Source organism: Hyperolius riggenbachi, chromosome 7, assembly GCF_040937935.1.
Source record: "Hyperolius riggenbachi isolate aHypRig1 chromosome 7, aHypRig1.pri, whole genome shotgun sequence".
Classification (NCBI taxonomy): domain Eukaryota; kingdom Metazoa; phylum Chordata; class Amphibia; order Anura; family Hyperoliidae; genus Hyperolius; species Hyperolius riggenbachi.
This window is the reverse complement of record NC_090652.1, coordinates 125,513,617-125,532,858: the sequence shown is the minus strand read 5'-3', so window position 1 is coordinate 125,532,858 and position 19,242 is coordinate 125,513,617. Positions and strand designations below refer to the sequence as shown.

The 19,242-nt window shown below is 44.5% G+C and overlaps 1 protein-coding gene across 6 annotated transcripts in view; it reads left to right on the top strand.

Moving 5' to 3' along the window:
- TRRAP (transformation/transcription domain associated protein) overlaps positions 1–19,242 on the top strand; it is a 265,491-nt gene that overhangs the window by 221,252 nt on the left and 24,997 nt on the right. For all 6 annotated transcript variants that reach the window (XM_068244615.1, XM_068244613.1, XM_068244614.1 and 3 more), the window contains 4 exons: positions 2,657–2,856; positions 4,946–5,207; positions 10,366–10,591; positions 14,915–15,132. In XM_068244615.1, coding sequence (XP_068100716.1) covers positions 2,657–2,856; positions 4,946–5,207; positions 10,366–10,591; positions 14,915–15,132 — 906 coding nt within the window. The remainder of the gene's footprint in view (positions 1–2,656; positions 2,857–4,945; positions 5,208–10,365; positions 10,592–14,914; positions 15,133–19,242) is intronic.

Here is a 19,242-nt window from a genome sequence, read left to right as displayed (position 1 = left end):
TTAATCCGCTTGCACATGCTGGGCTTTCCTATTAGATATTCCAGTATGCTTTGTAAGTTTACTCTCAAGGAAGTACCTATTAAGTTTTTTAGCTAACAAAACTATATAAAGGTTAGTTTATAAAAGTTTAAATACAGGTAGTCCCCGACTTACGAGCGCTCGACTTACAAATGACCCGCCGATACGAACGGCATGGATTCTGTGTTTCCATGGGAACAAGTCAAAAAAAATGTTTTCACAAATTGGACCTGTAGTTTTAGAGAAAATTCACAGAAAAAATGGCTTTTAAACTTGTATAAGCAAGTACAGAGGGCAGATGTGACACAGAGGGGGACACTGTAGGCACAGGGGGGCACAGAGGAGGTACAGGTGATAGAGATGGCACAGTGCTCCGACTTAAGAACAGATTCAGGTTAAGAACAAACCTACAGTCCCTATCTCGTTCGTTAACCGGGGACTACCTGTACTTAGAAAAAAAAAATTAAACCTAGAAATAACCAAACCTTATTATACTTTTATTTTAAAATGGGAAAAGCATACATGGCGGCCACATACATAATAAATTAAGCAAGTAAGGATGATTTATACCTGATAGGCCAGCAATCAGAGTGTGGATGAAGCAAGCGCTGCACAATATTAAAGTCTAATATAACTTTTCTCGGAAGACTGGGAGATACAGTTGCATAAGGGCTACTGTGACTTATATATGTCATTGACAATTTCCTCTCCTTTTCCACTGAGCAAAATGTAGACCTTTGACGCTGATGCTGAATGCCTGAATCAGTCTGATTGGATTATCTCCATGGAGAGACTGCCTGTCCATGAGACCGGGTCATCCCGGGTGGCCTAATTCTCCTGTTTATAGATGTCCCAAAGTCCCATGCCTGTCAAAGTATAGTGTATTGATGATAAAAATTTAGGGCAGCGTGTAGGTGCCACAGATCTCAAGACAGCACACAGAGAGTATGGGGAATGGAAGATGTTACTCTGACAGGCATGAGTGGAATCCTTTCACCAGTTACACTACTTTTTAGCATCGGAATGAGATATACACACTTGTTGGGTGGGGGGAGGAGGGGGATGTATTTGCCCATTGTTTGACCAAGCATTGGCATAAGCTAAAATCTGCAGCTGTTGAAGTGATCTATATTATAATTCCACCTATGTGAGGCTACAGTTTAAGCCACACAGAATACTGAAAGGGGGCGGGGGGTAGAGAAATACCTGTATAAGCATCAAAGCAATGGCCAAAAGAATCAGAATAATATTTTAGCAATAATAAAGGGTTACAAAAGCCAAATTGAAAAAAAATCAGTTAAAGGAATACTATCGATTCACATATTTTTTTTCAATTGACACAGGAATTGTTTGGGAAGTGCTGCTAAGGGCTCTTTTACATCAGACAACGCGAACAGGAGCCGTTCTCCTGCACGCGTTGTCTGCCTGCGGCGTGTCGTGGGGTATCTGCGGTGCGACGCAATCAGCGGCGGTAGCTGGTAATTAAACCCGCCGACAAAACGCTGGCTCACGGGTGCGCTGGAGGAAAAACTGCACCAGGGTGCGTCGGAACCGCAACGCATCGAAGCACAGCGTCGAGTGTGAAAGGTAAAATGAAAGTCTATGGACTTTCATCTTACCTTGGTTAATGCAAACGGCTGCCGTTTGCGCACAAAGTCTGCCCTAATGTGAAAGAGCCCTAAGTACTGGTGTATACATTTTAGTAGCAACTTCTTTGTTTACTGTTAGCAAAATACTTTCAAACTTTACTGACGCCAAAACTGACGGCTGACTGAGCCATGAGGAGAGGGGAAATTCCCCTCACACTTGATCAGTTAACTCTATGTGTAACTCTGTGTGTGACAGAGAGAGAGAGAGCTCACAACAGCTGCAGATCCTGTGTCCTGTGTTTCTGACTGAAGTGTCTGAAGAGAGCAGAGGAAATGTAACTAATTCTCACAGCATTTTCATACTGTTTTTGCTTTCAGAGTTTGATATGTTTGATATTTGCTTTCTGTAGTCTGATATGCAACTCTGGCTGTGCATTGAAGCAGACACCCCTTCTGCAATTGATTTGTCCCAATATAACTAAATCCTACCCTCAATAAATTACAGCTTTTGCCTCTGATATTTAACATGAAAAGTAGGAAAATGTTTACACAGCTACTTAGTCATTATTTGCACACTGTCATTTTAGAACACTTGGGTATCGATAGTATTCCTTTAATTTGCCTAGGGCATCTTGCAGCCCCCTGGAGTCATTCTGTGCCTTTGCATCCTTCCGAGTCCCTTCATTGAACATTGACGACCGCTGCAAAGCTGACCGGTTGGAGGCTTCCGTGCACCCTGATCATGCTCTGGGCACATGCACAGTAGTGATTTCCGCGTACTGTGCATGCACGGAATGCTCCCGACAGTGGGAGCAAGATGAGGAGTGAGGCCAGCTTTGCGGGGGTTGCCGCTGCTGGCTGGAGGGTCTCAGAACGACGACTTCAGGGGTGCAAGAAGCCCCAGGTAAGTTAATCTGATTTTCTTATTTTAGCTTTAGATTTCCATTAAGCTGTTTATTTGAGAACAATTTCTAAAGAAATATTTCATTTGAACATTTCCTATGACCTACTATCCCTAGCTGTGGCATGACTATATTTTTGTCTCCTAGACTCTGGACAACATCAGCCGAGTTCAGTTGGCACCCAGTCACATTCTGCTTCTGATCCTGGACCAATCAGAGCTACCGCTCCAATGTGGCGGTGCAGTAGAATCATGCACATGCAGAGAGAGCTGCATCCTACGCTATTGTCCTCTCTAGAAGGCATTGTGGACCAGATGGTGTGGTTCAGAGAGAACTGGCATGAAGAGGTAAGTGGTGTGTGTGTTGTATGATTGTATGGCAAACAGGTGAGATACTTTAAATTGTAATTTACCAGTTCCTATGAATCCATAATAATTTAGTTTTTGCAAATTTGACCCACATCCTCCGATGCTTGTCAAAAAATGTCAACTTCCGTTGCTCCCTGCAGCTGGAGCAGGAACACTAGGAATGCTGTTTCCATGGTTACAGGAAACTGATGATTTTTTTGTAAAATAGCGGCGATATTGCTATAAATGGAACGGAAATTTTACAAAGGGAGAGCCTCAAGAACAAGATGGCGCCGGACTCGGTCGCCTCGGCCACAGGGCTCCGGCCTTTTTTGCTTTTTTTAGGAGGAAATCTCTCCTCCACTCACCTCTGAGCTACACCTCTTGATGAGGTAGGAGGCGGAGGACATGGGGACTGCCGGTCCGGCTCCGCATTGGCCACGGATCAGCATATGACGGCGAGAGGTCTTAGCTGCTTGGGTGGCCCACGTGTAGCGCGCATTGGCATGAAGAGTCAGCACGGAGCTCTGCTGGTCTGCTGCCGCTGCCCCCGGACCATCGGCGACCATCTGCGACACCTCCCAGGCCCTGCTCCTAATCCACTGGGGAGGATGTGGGGACACGGGAGAGCTCCCCACAGTGCGATCCATCAGCCGCATGACAGCAGCGGCATGCCATGCTAGCTGATCGGGCGAACAGCTGATCGGGGCCCACGTGCTCTGACTGAAACTCCACCGCTGCTGCCCGGACTGCTGAGGGAACTGTGTAACCTGCCGCTGCTGGAGCTTTATGACACACTGGAGCCACACTAGCAGCTCTCCACCGCTGCTGCCGGGCCCTGGATCAGCGTCTGCCTTTCTACGCAGACACAGCAGGCCACTGATCCCCGATTGCTGCCCCAAGCCAGCCACCGCCACGACAGGAGGCTTTCAGAGACCGCAGGACCCCACACCTAAAGCAGGCTCACTGCCGACACAGAACTCGGGTCGCATACCACCGCTTCCTGCGGGACCTCCCACATGGACGAGATCCTCAGCTGAGCTCCAGAGAGGGTCTCCACCACCATCTCCACCATCTGCAGCCTCCAGCCTGCTCAGCCACCCAGTGCCTAACTCTGCCACTGCTGAGCACCACCACCCAGCCCTGAAGATCAGCTGCCCACCTGCCAACACCGGATCGGACCACAGGCATGGACACTTCTCGGACTGATTGTCGGTCCCAGGGGAGTTATTAAATCTGCAGCCTAAAAGAACTCTGCCTCTCTCCTCTGGCCTTGGTTTCTGTCCCTTTCTTCCTCAGTCTCTCGTTAACTATCCCTTCTCTCTATCTCTCTCTCCTTCTCTATCCACTCTCTTCCAGGACACACGGGGCACCTGGAATGGCTACGGAGCTGAGCGAGCGCCACCCGTAGATGGGCAGGCTGCTCCCCTCACATAGCACCCCAGACTCCCCACGCGTCCCTCGCTACAGTTATGTGCTGTATGTATATATAGGTATATGCTTACTTGGATACTGTCTGTACCTGATTGTATGTGTTGGATTGCATGTATGTGTTTGTACCATCTCCGACCCTGTATGAGCCAAAAATAATTCCGGGTACAACCCCCGTTGTACTTGGCGAAATAAAATGATTCTGATTCTGATTTCCACTGGGGTGCCGCGTGCGTTTCAAAATCGGAGGCAGAACCAGTGCTGTAGCGAAGCCACAGCTGAATAGCTATAGCTGTGCCATGCATTCACATGAACACTGCGCTAAACTGCAACATGCCGTCCGAATCGCACTGGCATGTGATTCAGACAGCAAGCCTGTTAACTGAATGTTCAGCTTTTCCCCCATCCAACTCACGGAGAAATGGGCCAATTAATGTTGAGTGCTACCAGGCCCTTATTTGCATAATGGCTTGTCTTTCTAACTCACACTCACACACTCTCACTCACTCTTTAAAGCAGACTTGCAGTAGTAAATCACTTTGCTGGATTCCATTGTCAATGCAGACCTGCTCTAAAAGTTGGGTTGTGTGGGATTTTCTTTTGATATAATTGAAATGTTTGGCGGATGTGACTAATGGTGTCTTGGTGCTTCTTTCAGGTCCTCCGACAGCTGCAGCAGGGACTGGCCAAATGTTACTCTGTGGCCTTTGAGAAAAGCGGAGCAGTTTCTGATGCTAAAATAACCCCTCATACTCTCAACTTTGTGAAGAAGCTGGTGAGCACGTTTGGTGTGGGGTTGGAGAATGTCTCCAATGTGTCCACCATGTTCTCTAGTGCTGCCTCTGAGTCGCTGGCTAGGAGGGCTCAGGCCACAGCACAAGACCCCGTCTTCCAGAAGCTGAAGAGCCAGTTTACAACAGGTAACATGGATTCACTTCTCTACTGTGCCACTTCTGACTCTGCCTTGGTGTGCTTTGCTGTAAATAATGAAATTGCAGGTCAGCACCGGGACAGAGGCACTGAACCAAAGGCTATTTCAAGTCTGATGCTAAAATTTCTGCCATTCAACCAATGACCAAGTATTAAAGACTGGGGACCTTGCCTCTGTCCTGGCACCCACCAGCTTTCCTTGCCAGCTCTGTCTGTGTGAGCTTTTGAATATTTTCTGCAATAGGGAGCTGCACCCCCACATGTTGCATTAGTCCTGAGCGTTATATGTTTAGGAAGCACTCAGTAGACAACTACATGGTGTATGTGCATGTCCTCTCCCCATGACAATCATATATTTTCAGTGCTGGCCAGAGAAGTAGTGGAGGCAATGTAAAATTGGCATACACATGGTTCACTTTAACTTGAACTGCTTAGAACTATTTGGTTTGCTCGATCTCTGGTTGAATGAAGATCTCTGTAAGCAATATGTACTTGTACTGAGTGGATCGTTGTAAGACAACTCAGATTGGCATCAAATTGGGTGGCTCTTGTTGATTTGGAATTGTCCTTTCTGGTGTGAAATGAGTTTAGTGGTGGGATTCTTTGACCTCTAGCCAGTCCAGTTTTATGTTGTGAAGTGTATGGTTTTTGTTCTTGTACTGCAGTCACCACACACACACGCGCCAGTCCACAGTTGGGGTGGGAGTGTCCTATTACAATGTGTGTACATGTCCTTCAAATTCCTTAGGGCTCTTTCACACTACACGCAGCGGTAAAAGGCTAAAACGCTGCGTTTTGGCTGCAGGCGTTTTCAAGGCGTTTTAATGCCAACACATTACTATCAATTGTAATGAGAAACGCCGCGGTCAGCCCTAAAAAAGCTCCCGGAAGCTTCAAAACGCAACACTCCAAGACGCAGCGTTAAGTGTGGAAAGGTAAAATGAAAGTCTATGGACTTTCATTTTACCTAGGAAAACGCCAACTTCGGCCGTGGCGTTCAAACGCTGAAAAAGCCCTCTGGTGTGAAAGGGCCCTTATGTCTGCCTGGATCCCCCAAATCTGTGTGAGTTTTACTGCATCTGTGCCTTAGTGCCTTACTCAGATCATTTATACAGTGTAGAGAGAGAATCTGAATCTGCATCAGAGGTCTGACTGACAGTAGAGGAGTAATAGGTGCAGTGGCTGTACCACCAGAATATAGATTCCAATGCAAACCAAAGAACAGAAAGATCCGGGCACCAGCCAGTATTCCAAAGCATCAACTTTAATTACTCATTACACCAACTGACATACAATGCAAAAAATCTGGATATTCAGATCATTTGTTTGGTGCTTGCAGTAAACTGAAAGAGGAACTGTATGAAAATAACGTAATGAATAAAATTGCACAGTTGGCGACATCTTAAGTGCTATCAGCTGCATCTCTATGGAATGGGTTTGGGTTTTTTTTCTGAGAATTCCGAAGCCAGTGAAAATAATACTTGGTGTCTCCCAGAATGCTCTGGGACGAGAATTCCGCATAGCTCATCAGCCTAAGCTAAGCATTACTGTGTGGGCACGGCTATTTAGAGAGTTTAGCCTGTGTAATTGCACCTCATTTGTGTCTAATCACTATGGTAGTTGTAATTTGACACCCCCCCCCCCCCCCCGTGTCACATGACTGCCTATGGCAGATAAGCAGATAAGACTGAAAGCACAGGCTGTACACAATATGTCTGCTTCCATGAATCAGGAAGTAGAAACGGTGCAGATTTATTTTAGGATTTGTATCAGCTGTAACAAAGAAATGTTTTTTGTTTAAAGGTTATTATGCATCTTTTAGAGCAGAGAGGCGTTCTGAGTTCAGGTCCACTTTAACATGGAGGCTGTATTGCTCATCTGTTGTTCTGTGGTGTTACTCAACTTTTGGGTGCAGTGCTGTCCCAGACCTATGCAGCAAGTTAAGCCAGAACGATTACTTGGAAAGTATTAAAGGGGAACTGAAGTAATAGGTATACGGAGGCTGCCATATTTATTTACTTTTATTCAATACCAGTTGCCTGGCAGCCCTGCTAGTCTATTTCTCTGCAGCAGTATCTGAATAACACCAGAAACAAGCATGCAGCTAGTCTTGTCATATCTGACTGTGAAACACCTGATCTGCTGCATGCTTGTTCAGGGTCTATGGCTAATAGTATTAGAGGCAGAGGATCAACAGGGCTGCCAGGCAACTGGTATTGCTTAAAATGAAATAAACATGGCAGCCTCCATATACCTCTCTCTTCAGTTCCCCTTTAAAGCAAGAGGATCAGCATGAAATCTACAAGAAAGTACTTGCATTGGCAGCATTTTTTTCTCATGCCAAGTCTCATTTAATTATTAGCTTTTTATTCTAAAAGTGGACCTGAACTGTTGCACAGGACAGAAGGAAAACAGAGAGAATTGCACCCTGTGTGTATTTAGAGAGTTTAGCCTGTCTAATTCCCCCATCTGTGACTAATCACAAATGTAATTTGATCCATCAGATGGCTGCCTCGGCAGAGCAGCTAAGTTGTAAACTCATGATGTTAACCCTATCACTGCTTCAATGAAAGCAGGGAGCAGACACACAGCAGATTTATTGCAGGATTTGTACCAGCTGTAATAACAAATGTTTTTCTTTAAAGGTTACCGGAGTTCAGGTCCGCTATAATAAATACCGTAAGCATTCATTAAGAGATTGGAGTGTAGGCCTTTGTAAAGGTCTGAGCTTTTAGTGCCCATTACTGCGTGCTTTGTATATAAGACACTTGAGAATGTATGCCTGTATGAGGACACAAGAGTATCCATGCAGCCAAGGTCACAACCTCCACTCAGGCACATCTAGTAGGCTGCTGGTCTCTGCTGCATTGTTGTGACTCTGATTGGGAAATTGGATGATGGGACTCACAAGGAAAGTAGCTTCCAGCTTTAAATATGACCTACATCTCTCACACCCAATAAGCTCTCTGTGATGCGGCCTGTGTGGCACTGCAGTTGCATGACAGTAGATAATGGAAGATGTGAACCATGTGATTAAATTTAATGGATGAAGGCCAGCAGGCTAAAAGGCAGCGGTAGCTTCTCTCAGTTCGTGATTGTTTGCACACTATTAGAAATTCAATTGCAGTTAATGCTCTGAATTTTTTTTTTCTGCCTTCCTTCTGTTTAATGGCTTTGCGTTGCTTCAAGAAAAGCCATTCACAGCAGAGAATGACTGGGAGGAAGACTTGCTTGATTAACCTTAGAAGATCTCTTTATATATTTAAAATCCTTCCCTGACCTGAGGAGGAGGAAAGCTCTGATTCGGCTGGTGGATTTGGGGCATATCTCATACACAAGTGGCTGTTGTGCTTCGGGAGGAGATCTTGGAAGACTCCTAGTTCTGCTTTTCACCTCATTAAAGCTGGACTCCAGGCAGTTGTGAAATCCCACCATTACTCCAGTGATATTTTCATAAATAATAATTAAATGTGTTTTATAAGTACAGCTAATGGGAGTACTGCTTCTGCCTTTGCCGACATCTCTAATCCTCTGCACAACGGAAGTCGGACTAGAAGAGGGAAAGTCAGGACTGCCAACCAATCTGGTTTTGTTTGCTGCATTACACTGCCGGTCTGATAGTGCCCATAGATTATAAGCAGCAGTGTGATTTGCAGGCAGGGTTTATCTGAACACAGGAATGACAGCGTATCTAAACCAAGCTGCTCACTATCTGCATAGAGCTGCAGGGCCTCTTAAAGACACGACTGCACTCATTACAGCTGAACCAGGTACTAAACACCTAATAGAGGATGTTTGCTTTTAAAATAATTTGCATGCAAAGAATTTCATACTAGACCCTTCCACCACGATGAGGTCATCCTGTTGGAAGGCACCCTAGCAACTAGCTATTAAAGTGGAGTAAAGGGTGCCGCGTGAACCGCGCACAACCCTAACCTCTGTTTAACATGTCCCAAAATCTGGCATGCAAACAAAGTGTTGACCTAGGAGCAGCTAGCAGCTATCTGAACACCCTAGAGTGGAATGTCTTCAGGGTGGAATGTTAAATTGTGCGTTTAGCTTGGTCGAGCATATAAATGTTTGTAAATGGGTAGATAGGGATGGCAATGCTTAGGAGAACTCATGGAGAAGCATGTGATTAGTTTGATCAGCTGATAGATCTTTAAAGCTTTGATTTACTGGTTATGATCATACGTTAAACAAAGAAGTCCTCACAGCAAATCAGAACCTTACAAATCTATCAGCTGATCAAACTGATCACATGCTTCTCCGTGAGTTCTCCTAAGAGTTACCATCCCTATCGATGGGGATGGAGGACTATATGGGCAGCCAGTATTGCTTTACCAGGTTTAGCTTGGAAGTTGAGCAGTCTGTACAGGGAATCTAAGATGTCACCCCCCCCCCCCCCCCCCAAAGTAGTTGACCACCTAGTCTGCTCCTTGTTTTTAGGCAGCAGTATGAAGGAAAGCTGAGGCCCAATCTCTGTGCCTGACTATGCTGCGGCTCAACCACAGCACTGCATACGTAGATCTTCCCATCTTTAGCACATGAGACAGTTGATGCATGGCCTTCTATCATATGTTAGCTTCTAAATATAAAGCCAAACTCCAGTTAGACCGGGATATGCACAGTTGATATATATATTATTCATTAAAGATTTGTATTCACCTTTCATCCAATCCTGAGATTCACATAAGCCATTCACATGACAGGACTTCTTAATTAGCTCTGTGAACACCCCTTTTGCCATATTGCAGAAAATGAAGATAGCCTGAGCAAAGCACTTCCACCAAATGTTGTTTGAACCCGGAAAGTACAGCACAGTGATAACTCATAGCCCCTCCTTCATCCACAAAAAGCGCTATTCTGAGCTCCTTACATGCGGTGAGGGGCTGTACATGGATAGATTGCAATAGGGTTTCATATAGTTGATTTAAGGTAAATCAACAAAAAAAAAAATAGATTTATTAAAGATTTGATTCTTTAGGATTTACCTAACTGTAATGATCTTAACATGTTTGACCATTACTACTTCTCAATATTTCTTGAAAAAAAACTGCCAATGATAGTAAATAAAAAAAAGTGAAAATCTTTGCCTCATTTATTTACAATCTTCAATATCTCTCTCCCTCCCCTTTTTCCCCCCAGACTTTGACTTCAGCGTTCCTGGCTCCATGAAGCTACATAATCTCATCTCAAAACTCAAGAAGTGGATCAAAATTCTGGAAGCCAAAACCAAACAGCTTCCCAAGTTCTTCCTGATTGAAGAGAAATGCCGTTTCCTGAGCAATTTCTCAGCTCAGACAGCAGAAGTGGAGATTCCAGGGGAATTCCTCATGCCGAAGCCTACACATTATTACATCAAGATTGCCAGGTAAAATGGCGAGCCAGCTGCATCAGAACACAAAGGACATGCAGACAATTGCTTGTACCATACAGATTATGGGTCCGACTATGCCTTTCAAGCAAGTTTTCTTTGTAGCTAGCATGACCTTGCCACTGTCAGGCTGTGATGAATTGTTTATTAACATTGCCATTTTGGGTACCACTTTTAGCGTTACCTTGCTACCTGATTGTTCTGGAAATGTGTTCTCATTTCTCTCGTTGCTATGACAGTTCTAGGGCATTCTCCTTTCTCGATAGTAAAATGCCAGAATACAAAGAAAAATTGAATGCAGCCAGCTAATGGCTTCCCAAGTGCAGTCCTTGACAGATAACAGCAGGACAGGTCAGAATAATATTTTTTAAAGGGGCATGCTTGGAAATGAATCTTATTTAAAGACATACTGGAGGAAGAGATGTAATGCCTTTCTGGCTGGCTGCAGAGAACAGGAGACAGTAAGGAATAGGTGAGGAGGCTGATATGCCGTTTCTGCTCTTCAGTGCGTTTCCTTTCTAGTTACGGATGAGTTGATCTGCAGAGTGCATTGTGGCATTGCAGATTGCCTCAGGGTGCTGGATCTCCTGACCCAGCTCTTTAGCACTCTGAAAACACATGAATGATCTGCACAGCTGTAGTCATGCTAGACTCCTGACCACTAGGCAGGAAGAATTTTTTTTTATGGCATACTGGTGGTGACTGGGAGTGTGTGAATTAACCTACCCAGCGTTCAATTTCCCCAGGATTTCTGTGCAAACAGTGATAAAATTTATTTTTAAAACTTTTTTTTCCCTGTAACTTGCCAAAATGTGTCAAGCAAGGGTCTAGTATACAGTGCAGCAGAGTATTGATGGTTATGCACGTTTATACTGTTCACAGCATGTTTTTTTTAACGGACATTTCTGTCCATACCGCTAGGGAGGTTAAAGGGAACTTGAAGTGAGAGGTATATAGATGCTGCCATATTTGTCCATTTAAACAATACCAGTTGACTAGCAGTTAGATAGTTTCCCTCTAATATTTTTAGCCATAGACCCTGAACAAGCCTGCAGATAAGAGGTTTCTGAAAAAAAAATGACAAGGTTAGCTGCATGTTTGTTTCAGATGTGTGATTCAGATATTACTGCAGTCAAAGAGAACAGCGGGACTGCCAAGCAACTGGCATTGTTTTAACAGGAAATAAGTATGGCAGCTCCATATAATTCTCACTTCAGGTTCCCTTTAACCTATTAGCAGCTTCACAGGAATTATCTCGACGAGATACTGTAAGTGCATTGCTTTTGAGCTGGCAGAACTGTGCTGCAAATTCTCGGAATGCTTTGATGTTTCTCTGCTAGCAGATGATACAGAAACTGAAAGCAGAAGTCCTCTGTTATATCACACTGCCCCCTTGTGGCAAGTGTCCATAAATACACATTACATCAGTACCAATTAGCAGCAAGGAAATGTATACAAATAAGAAAAATTGCTCAAATACATTGGCCTGGAGCACTTGCACTCCTCTAAATTAATTGGCTGCTAATGAGTTAAACGTATTGCCATCATGGCATTATTCAGTGGCAGTTTTAAGTCATCTTTCCTTCCATTTTCCTTCATGATCTGATGGTAGTCTGCATGATCTCCTAAATACTTCTATTTGCAAGATTACAAAACCCCAAAAAGTATGAACTGAAAACACTCTCAGACCTCCACCCTTGCGTCATCTGGCATTGGGTATGAGACTGCTGCTTATGGCTTTTCCATACAATAAGCATAAGGCAGTTACTGTTTGCATTGCAGGATTATTGGTATGAGTTTGAGAACAGTGCTTCTCCTCACTGTTCCCAGCATGTTCCTGACCCCCCTCCCCCATGCTTTATGCCACTTTTGGTGGCTATTTGTGCATGCAGTGGGCCACACTGCCCTGTCTGAGTTGGGATACTTCTATTTTCAGAAACCATCCAAACACCTCGTCTGTAATGACAGAATGCTGTCAGATGCATTTGTACTTAATATGATCAAGTAATCCAGAGTTGGTTCATTTTATGCCAACTTCTACACAGATTTATGCAGCTGCAAAATTGACTACTCAAATGCAGCAGCAGCATTTGATTGGTAAATTTTCAAGCTGCTTACATTTGTAACTTCAACTCAAAATTTTTTGGCATCTTATTGTCCATCCCTATTATGCTTCCTTAACCACTTAAGGACCGGCCGAGTTTTGGCAGATCTGTGCTGCGTGGGCTTTTCAGCCCGCAGCACAGATCGGGTAATAGGCAGGGCGATCAGACTGCCCCCCTTTTTTCCCCACTAGGGGGATGTCCTGCCGGGGGGTCTGATCGCCGCCGACCATCTGCGTTTTGCGGGGGAGGGGGCTCCTCAAAGCCCCCCTCCGCAGCCATTTCTGCCATCACGCTGCTTACCTCCCTCTCCCTCTTCCTACGTAATGAGCAGGACGGACTTCCGTCCTGCGCAATGAAGGATAGGCTTCCGCCTATTAGATGCCGGCGATCCCCGGCCAATCAGAGGCCAGGGATCGCCGATCTGCCTTACGGCGCAGCGCCGTACGATGTAAATAGCGGGGATTTCTTCCCCACGTGTTTAAATTTTGCCGGCGAGCCGCGATCGCCAGCTCTCCGGCTGTTCACGGAGACACCCTCCGTGAACTGACATGGAAAGGCCGTTTCCATGGTAACCCACTTAAGACCTGGGCGTTAGCTGGTCGTTAAGTGGTTAAATGACATCCTGATAATGTTTATCTTGTATTGCGAATTTTTGCTTTTGTTCCAAAACACTAATCACTGCCATTGTTTAAATTACATAAATGAGCCAAAAGCAGCCTACCCTTAATCGGTGTTGCATTTGTGAATGCATTGGCGGCTTGGCTGAACAGTTGCGCTTATTGCACCTTCCCCTTCACACACCATGACAAGTTTTTTTTATTTTTGTGCCTTGAAATCTATTACATGAAACCCTCACATACTCCTATTCTACGAGCCTCTCGCTCAGCTCAGGTTTGTTGACCCTTTCTGGCTGAAATCTCTGTTCTTGCATCTTAGCAGTTATATGTTCCTCAATTAATGCAGTGGTATTATTATTCATTTATAAAGCGCCAACATATTTTGTGGTACTGATGATGCGATATAGAATAAGATGCCATGATGGCGAGGATAAACTCTATTATTAAATTTGTGGGAAAGTATAAAAGACCGTTTTCTCTGCAATCATGTGGGGCGAGATTCTAGTGAGCACAGGTGTCCTGTCTGTACTTCAGTTACCAAGCTGGATAATTCTTGGCCAATTGCTATTGTGGTACGTAGTTCAAGCTGCAACAGGACATCTTCTCTCAAGGACTTTTTTCCTTAGGACGCAACAGACTGTTTATTACGGATGATCAGTGAGATGCAAATATTTGTGTTCATGCAGGATTATGTACATTTTTACCCGAATATATACAGCTTGAAAATGGACCAAACAAGTCCCACCCAGGTTTAAAGTGATTGACTCTTTTTTTTAAGATGCACACATTTGCATAAAAAAAATGACAGAATCCTGCATCAACTCTGGAATATTTGCATCTCATTGATCATTCCTATTGTTTAGCACAGTTCTGAACAGATCACCTGTAAGCTGATCTTCAGAGCGCCACATTTCCCAATTCTGCTCATCCTTTGACTTTTTTTTCCCCCTTTATAATTGTGTCAATTTGAGAATCTGCAGGGAGCTTATAGCTGGTCACACCTGCTGAACGTCCTTCTATACATTAACTTGCAGAGAAAAGTCCATCTGCCAATCAGCACATTTATTAAAAACTTGACAGAGGAGATAATTAAGTAGGGAAATCTAGAGTCAGCCTCTGACTTGCTCCACTGAGTGTATTCTTGTAGGAATCCTGAACTGCAGGCACAGAGATAACTGTGATATGAGCCCAAGTGTCTGCAGATAAGTGCAACTGGTATCTCTGAAGCTGTCTCCACAGGTGTCCATTAACTGTACAATTTTAGCAAACGATTGGCCTTTCTATGCTACAATTGCATGAATAGGATAGAAAATCTAACCCATGCGATCATTTCAGATAGAATCGATCTCCAAAACTGATCGACGAAACAATCCAAAAAGTTGATTGGAACTATCAACACTATCTAAGGACAGTACTATGGAGCAGCACTCCTTTATCACTTGCAATAAATGCCATTTCATCCTGTGATGTCACCCATGGTATTGTCTCCTAAATAGCTGCTCAGCTGGAGTCCCAAGATCTGGTCTATGTGGGTGAATTCTGTAAATACATCTGTAAATGTGAATCTTTCTCTTATTCCTCACTTGTCTTTTCTACAGATTTATGCCCCGAGTAGAGATAGTCCAGAAGCACAACACGGCCGCAAGAAGGCTTTACATCCGCGGACACAATGGAAAGATCTACCCATACCTTGTCATGAATGACGCCTGCCTAACTGAGTCCCGCAGGGAGGAGCGGGTACTGCAGCTACTGAGGCTTCTGAACCCATGCCTGGAGAAAAGGAAAGAGACCACAAAGCGCCATCTTTTCTTCACTGGTAAGTAGAGAATGCTTACTCCCTAAACTTCTTAACCAATCACAATGCAGCGCATACATATGAATCAGCCGCTAGGAGATTTGGGCACAGGGTAATGCCGATAAATGGCTCATCCTTCTCCTGCACAAATCCCAACAGCACTTATTACTATTCGCCAAATTGCTGTGGATAGTGGGGAAAGATGTAATTCGGCTGCCGAATTAGTGTTATCGTAAATTGGGCTCTTGTCTTTTTGACGGCGACCAAATTACTCACTGAGCACCGCTATAGCTGTAATTTCTATTACTGCTTATGGTGGCACCAGCTGCACCCAAATCTACTGCGCTATTTTTACAGCGCTCAGAGTGCAGCTGCTCTCACTTAAGACACCTGAAGTGAGAGAGATATGGAGGCTACCATATTTATTTCTAGTTGCCTGGTAGTCTTGAAGTTCTTTTATGCTTCGGTAGTTTCTGAATCGCCTGAAATAAGCATGCGGCAAATCCGGTCAAACATCTGATCTGCATGCATGTTCTAGGTGTATGGCTAAATGTATTAGAGGCAGAGGATCAGCAGGACAGCCAGGCAAGTTACATTGTTGGAAAAGGATATAAATATGTCAGCCCCCATATCCCTCTCACTTTAGGAGTCCTTTATGTGCAAGTTTGTAAATAAGATTAAGATCTCATTGCTGTATGTGCAGCACAGACTCCTTTCATTGTTTCATCCGTCACCCTCATTATTTCTCTCCTTAATAGATATTCCTCCTCCGGTGCTATTGTGTAATCTAAGCAATTATGTAATTCCTAACAGCATAAATTCCTGGAAATTAGATCATCAGCACGGATTTGAATATAATAGGCTGTGGCCTTTTATAATGCTTTCTTATAAATACATGTTTAATAAATAATTTAAGGCTTTTGAGCTCCTGTAGCGATCTTTATCTCATTATGAAGCAAAGGCAGCCCACTGAGGAGGTTGTTCTCACCCTCTGCTCTTGGTAACTGGGAATTGAATGCAGAATGTGGGTGACTAATGAGTAAACATGTGGTGCTAGTTGTACTAATGAGGCTGTAAGTACCTCTGCAATAGCTTATCTCTAACAATTTCATCAACACTTGCTGCTCACCACACCACAGGCTTTCAAGGCTTTAGTAAAGGTGGCCATGCACGAGGCGACAGTCTGGTTCCATTATAATCGAATCAGAGGAAAATCATTGCCGCCAAGAGCATGCTCGATCGACGCTACCAATTTCAGGCATGTAGCATGTATCGATCGAACATGCTCCAAGTTGTAGGTGCTCAGTCGGGTGCGTGGCGGTAACTGCGTGCAATATCAGGACGAGCATGCCAGAACCCCCACCGCAAATACTTTACCGGTTGGTGTTTGCTGCCAGCTCAGTCTCTGTACTGTCTTACATTCATGCGCCCCATATGGTTGCTAGTGTAATGTGGGCGCTTGTGAGACGCACTGGGCAACGGGGAACATTTTACACTGGGGAAACAGCGCAAGAGGTGACGAGGCTGTGTCACTAGGCCGATCCCCGCAAGAGTTCATGTTGAAATAGATCTGAAATCTGCCTGTGGTGTATGGGCAGACACCAAGTCTCTCTTCAATCAGACTCCATTAAAGAGAGATCTGCCCCAGCCCACCTGACATTCACTAGAGCCCCTTGAGTCTCCAGCGCAGTGGGACTTCTGGCATATGCACAGTTGCCCTCTTTATAGTTTAGGGGATACCATGAAGAATGGCCTGTATATAGTATCTAAGAAAAGTAACCTGTCCTGCAACAATCCTAAGAAACGTTTGTGCCTAGGCATGTGTCCTGCTGCATCTTCCTTGGAGGTATCATCCATTCTGTGCACGGTGCATATTACAGTATGTGTACACAACTCCCTCTACGAGCATATATATGCTTTACTTGCCACTGTATAGTTACATGGTTGTTTGCACCACTGCCAGCACTGGCTTTCTACTGCCTGATGACATACACAGCTAATGAACATGCCCATTGCATATCACTCCCACCAGCAGGCCCCCTGCTATCCCTCCCATTCTACTAGCCCTGCGGGCTAATGCCACATCTGTTGCTATGGAGGGAGGTAAAAGGACTATGAGCGGCGTGAAGGGGTGGGTGACGGACAGTGCAATCAGGGCTGCTTGGTAGTTGGGGGTTGCTAAGCATCTGGCATACCGGATCTTCAGGCGCCGATGTACACACTCTAGATGCATGCACGCCAGAGGTGGCCTGGCTGCCACGGCTGAGTTTAACTTGGTGTTTGTATGTAGCTTTATAGCTACAGACTGTAGAGGTTATCTATACAAATAACATTCCATTGAGCCTGTGTAGTGGCCTGTACACCAGTAGGCATGTAGGAGCATGATGCCAATTACCTGTGCAGATACCACACTATAGAATCTTGGCATGAGCTCCATCATTTAGGTCAGACTTTGCAATTACCTATTGGGAGCTTCATGCAAAGCAGGTTGAACATTAGCTGCATTTTTTAGTTAAAAAATAAATGAAATGAAACTGGGTGCTTTGTGTCAGCTTTGCATTATATTGTTTTGTAATGGAGGGCAAATGTCCAGATAAATATTTTATTACAGCTTATGTTAGTCCATGCAGTAGCGGCTCTAATCCCTTAATGCGGAAGGTAATCTCCAGCTGACACACTTTGTACTTTCTCCAGCCTGGGTGTTTGTCAGTTTTGGAGGGAAGACATGCAGTCACCGGTTCAATGCTGGCATAGCCGTGTCACAGTCGTCTGTCACTTCCTGAACCAAGGGCGTTTGCGCTTCTAATCATGCTGTATCTGAGTTCTGTTTACTGCATGGCGAGTGGGACACAAAATGCAATCCCCTCAGTCTCTGTTTTACAAGGCTTTTAGCAAACATAATTTTACCCATTTTATTCACAGGGACAAAGTCTTTCCACAGGAAATTTGTGGGGATGAGGCGCCCAGAGAATTAAATATAATTTTTTTATTGGCATCAAAACCCTAAAAAGAGATATTCTCTTGCTTCTCTAGAAGATAGGACACTAGTCCAACTGGAAAATGTTTTATTCAAAACACAGATACGTGCTTCAAGGGTACTAGCCCGCTTCCTCAGGCCAATACACAGTGCCTTGTAACAGTGTGCAGAGCATGGGTGCTTAGAGTTTCAGAGATGCCCATACTCTATGCCCACTGTTACAAGGCACTGTGTATTAACCTGAGGGAAGCGGCTATTACCTGTGAAGAGCGTTGTATCTGTGTTTTGAATAAACCATTTTCCAGTTGGACTGGTGTCCTATCTTCTAGATAAGTGGGTCAGAATGTTCTTATTTCTCCTGGTCTATGTGTCCATTTTATTATACATCCAGCAATAGGGGTGTTACCGTAAGCAGTCCGACCTCCAAAGTAAATTAAAGGTTTCATAGTTGGAAATTTCTCGACAATTTTAATCATTCATAGTTGCAAACTGACATAGAAAGATGCATTATTTTTAATTATTTTTAACGAACTGAAGGACTTGTGTGGAGATCATGTCATAGCAAGATTAGTAGGTTTTCAGATAAAGGCTTGTAAGTTTCATTTACTTGGCAGTGGAGCAGTTTTTGTAAAATCTCAAGACAGCCTGTTTCAGTAGATTCAGAAGATTAATTCTTTGCATTTTCTATGATGAAGACTCGCTAAAGGTATACATCAGGTGACATGGCGGCCGATCGATCATCCAATTCGATTATTATTGTAATCGAATTAGATGAAAATCTGTGCCTCCAAGTGCATGCACGACCGACAATGCAACCAATTTCAGGACAAAAGTTGGTCACATTCTCTATCGCGCATGCTGCAAGATGTTGCTCGATTGGGTGCGCAGCGGTAACTGCATGCAATTTCCTAACGAACGCGACGAAACCCCAGACGCTGTCCCTCCTAATGTTAATGTGTCCCCCCTCCCCAGGGGCCCTGTGTAAAGTATACATTATCCGTCTGCGGCCTGCGCTTGTCCCTCCACTGCTCCGGGTGCATTCGTCACTCCATACACGCACGCCCCATGCTTTCCTAGTAAGGGCATGCATGTGACGTCACACACGCCTTCTTACTAGGAAACCATGTAGTCTGCAGAGGAGGAATACCAAAAGC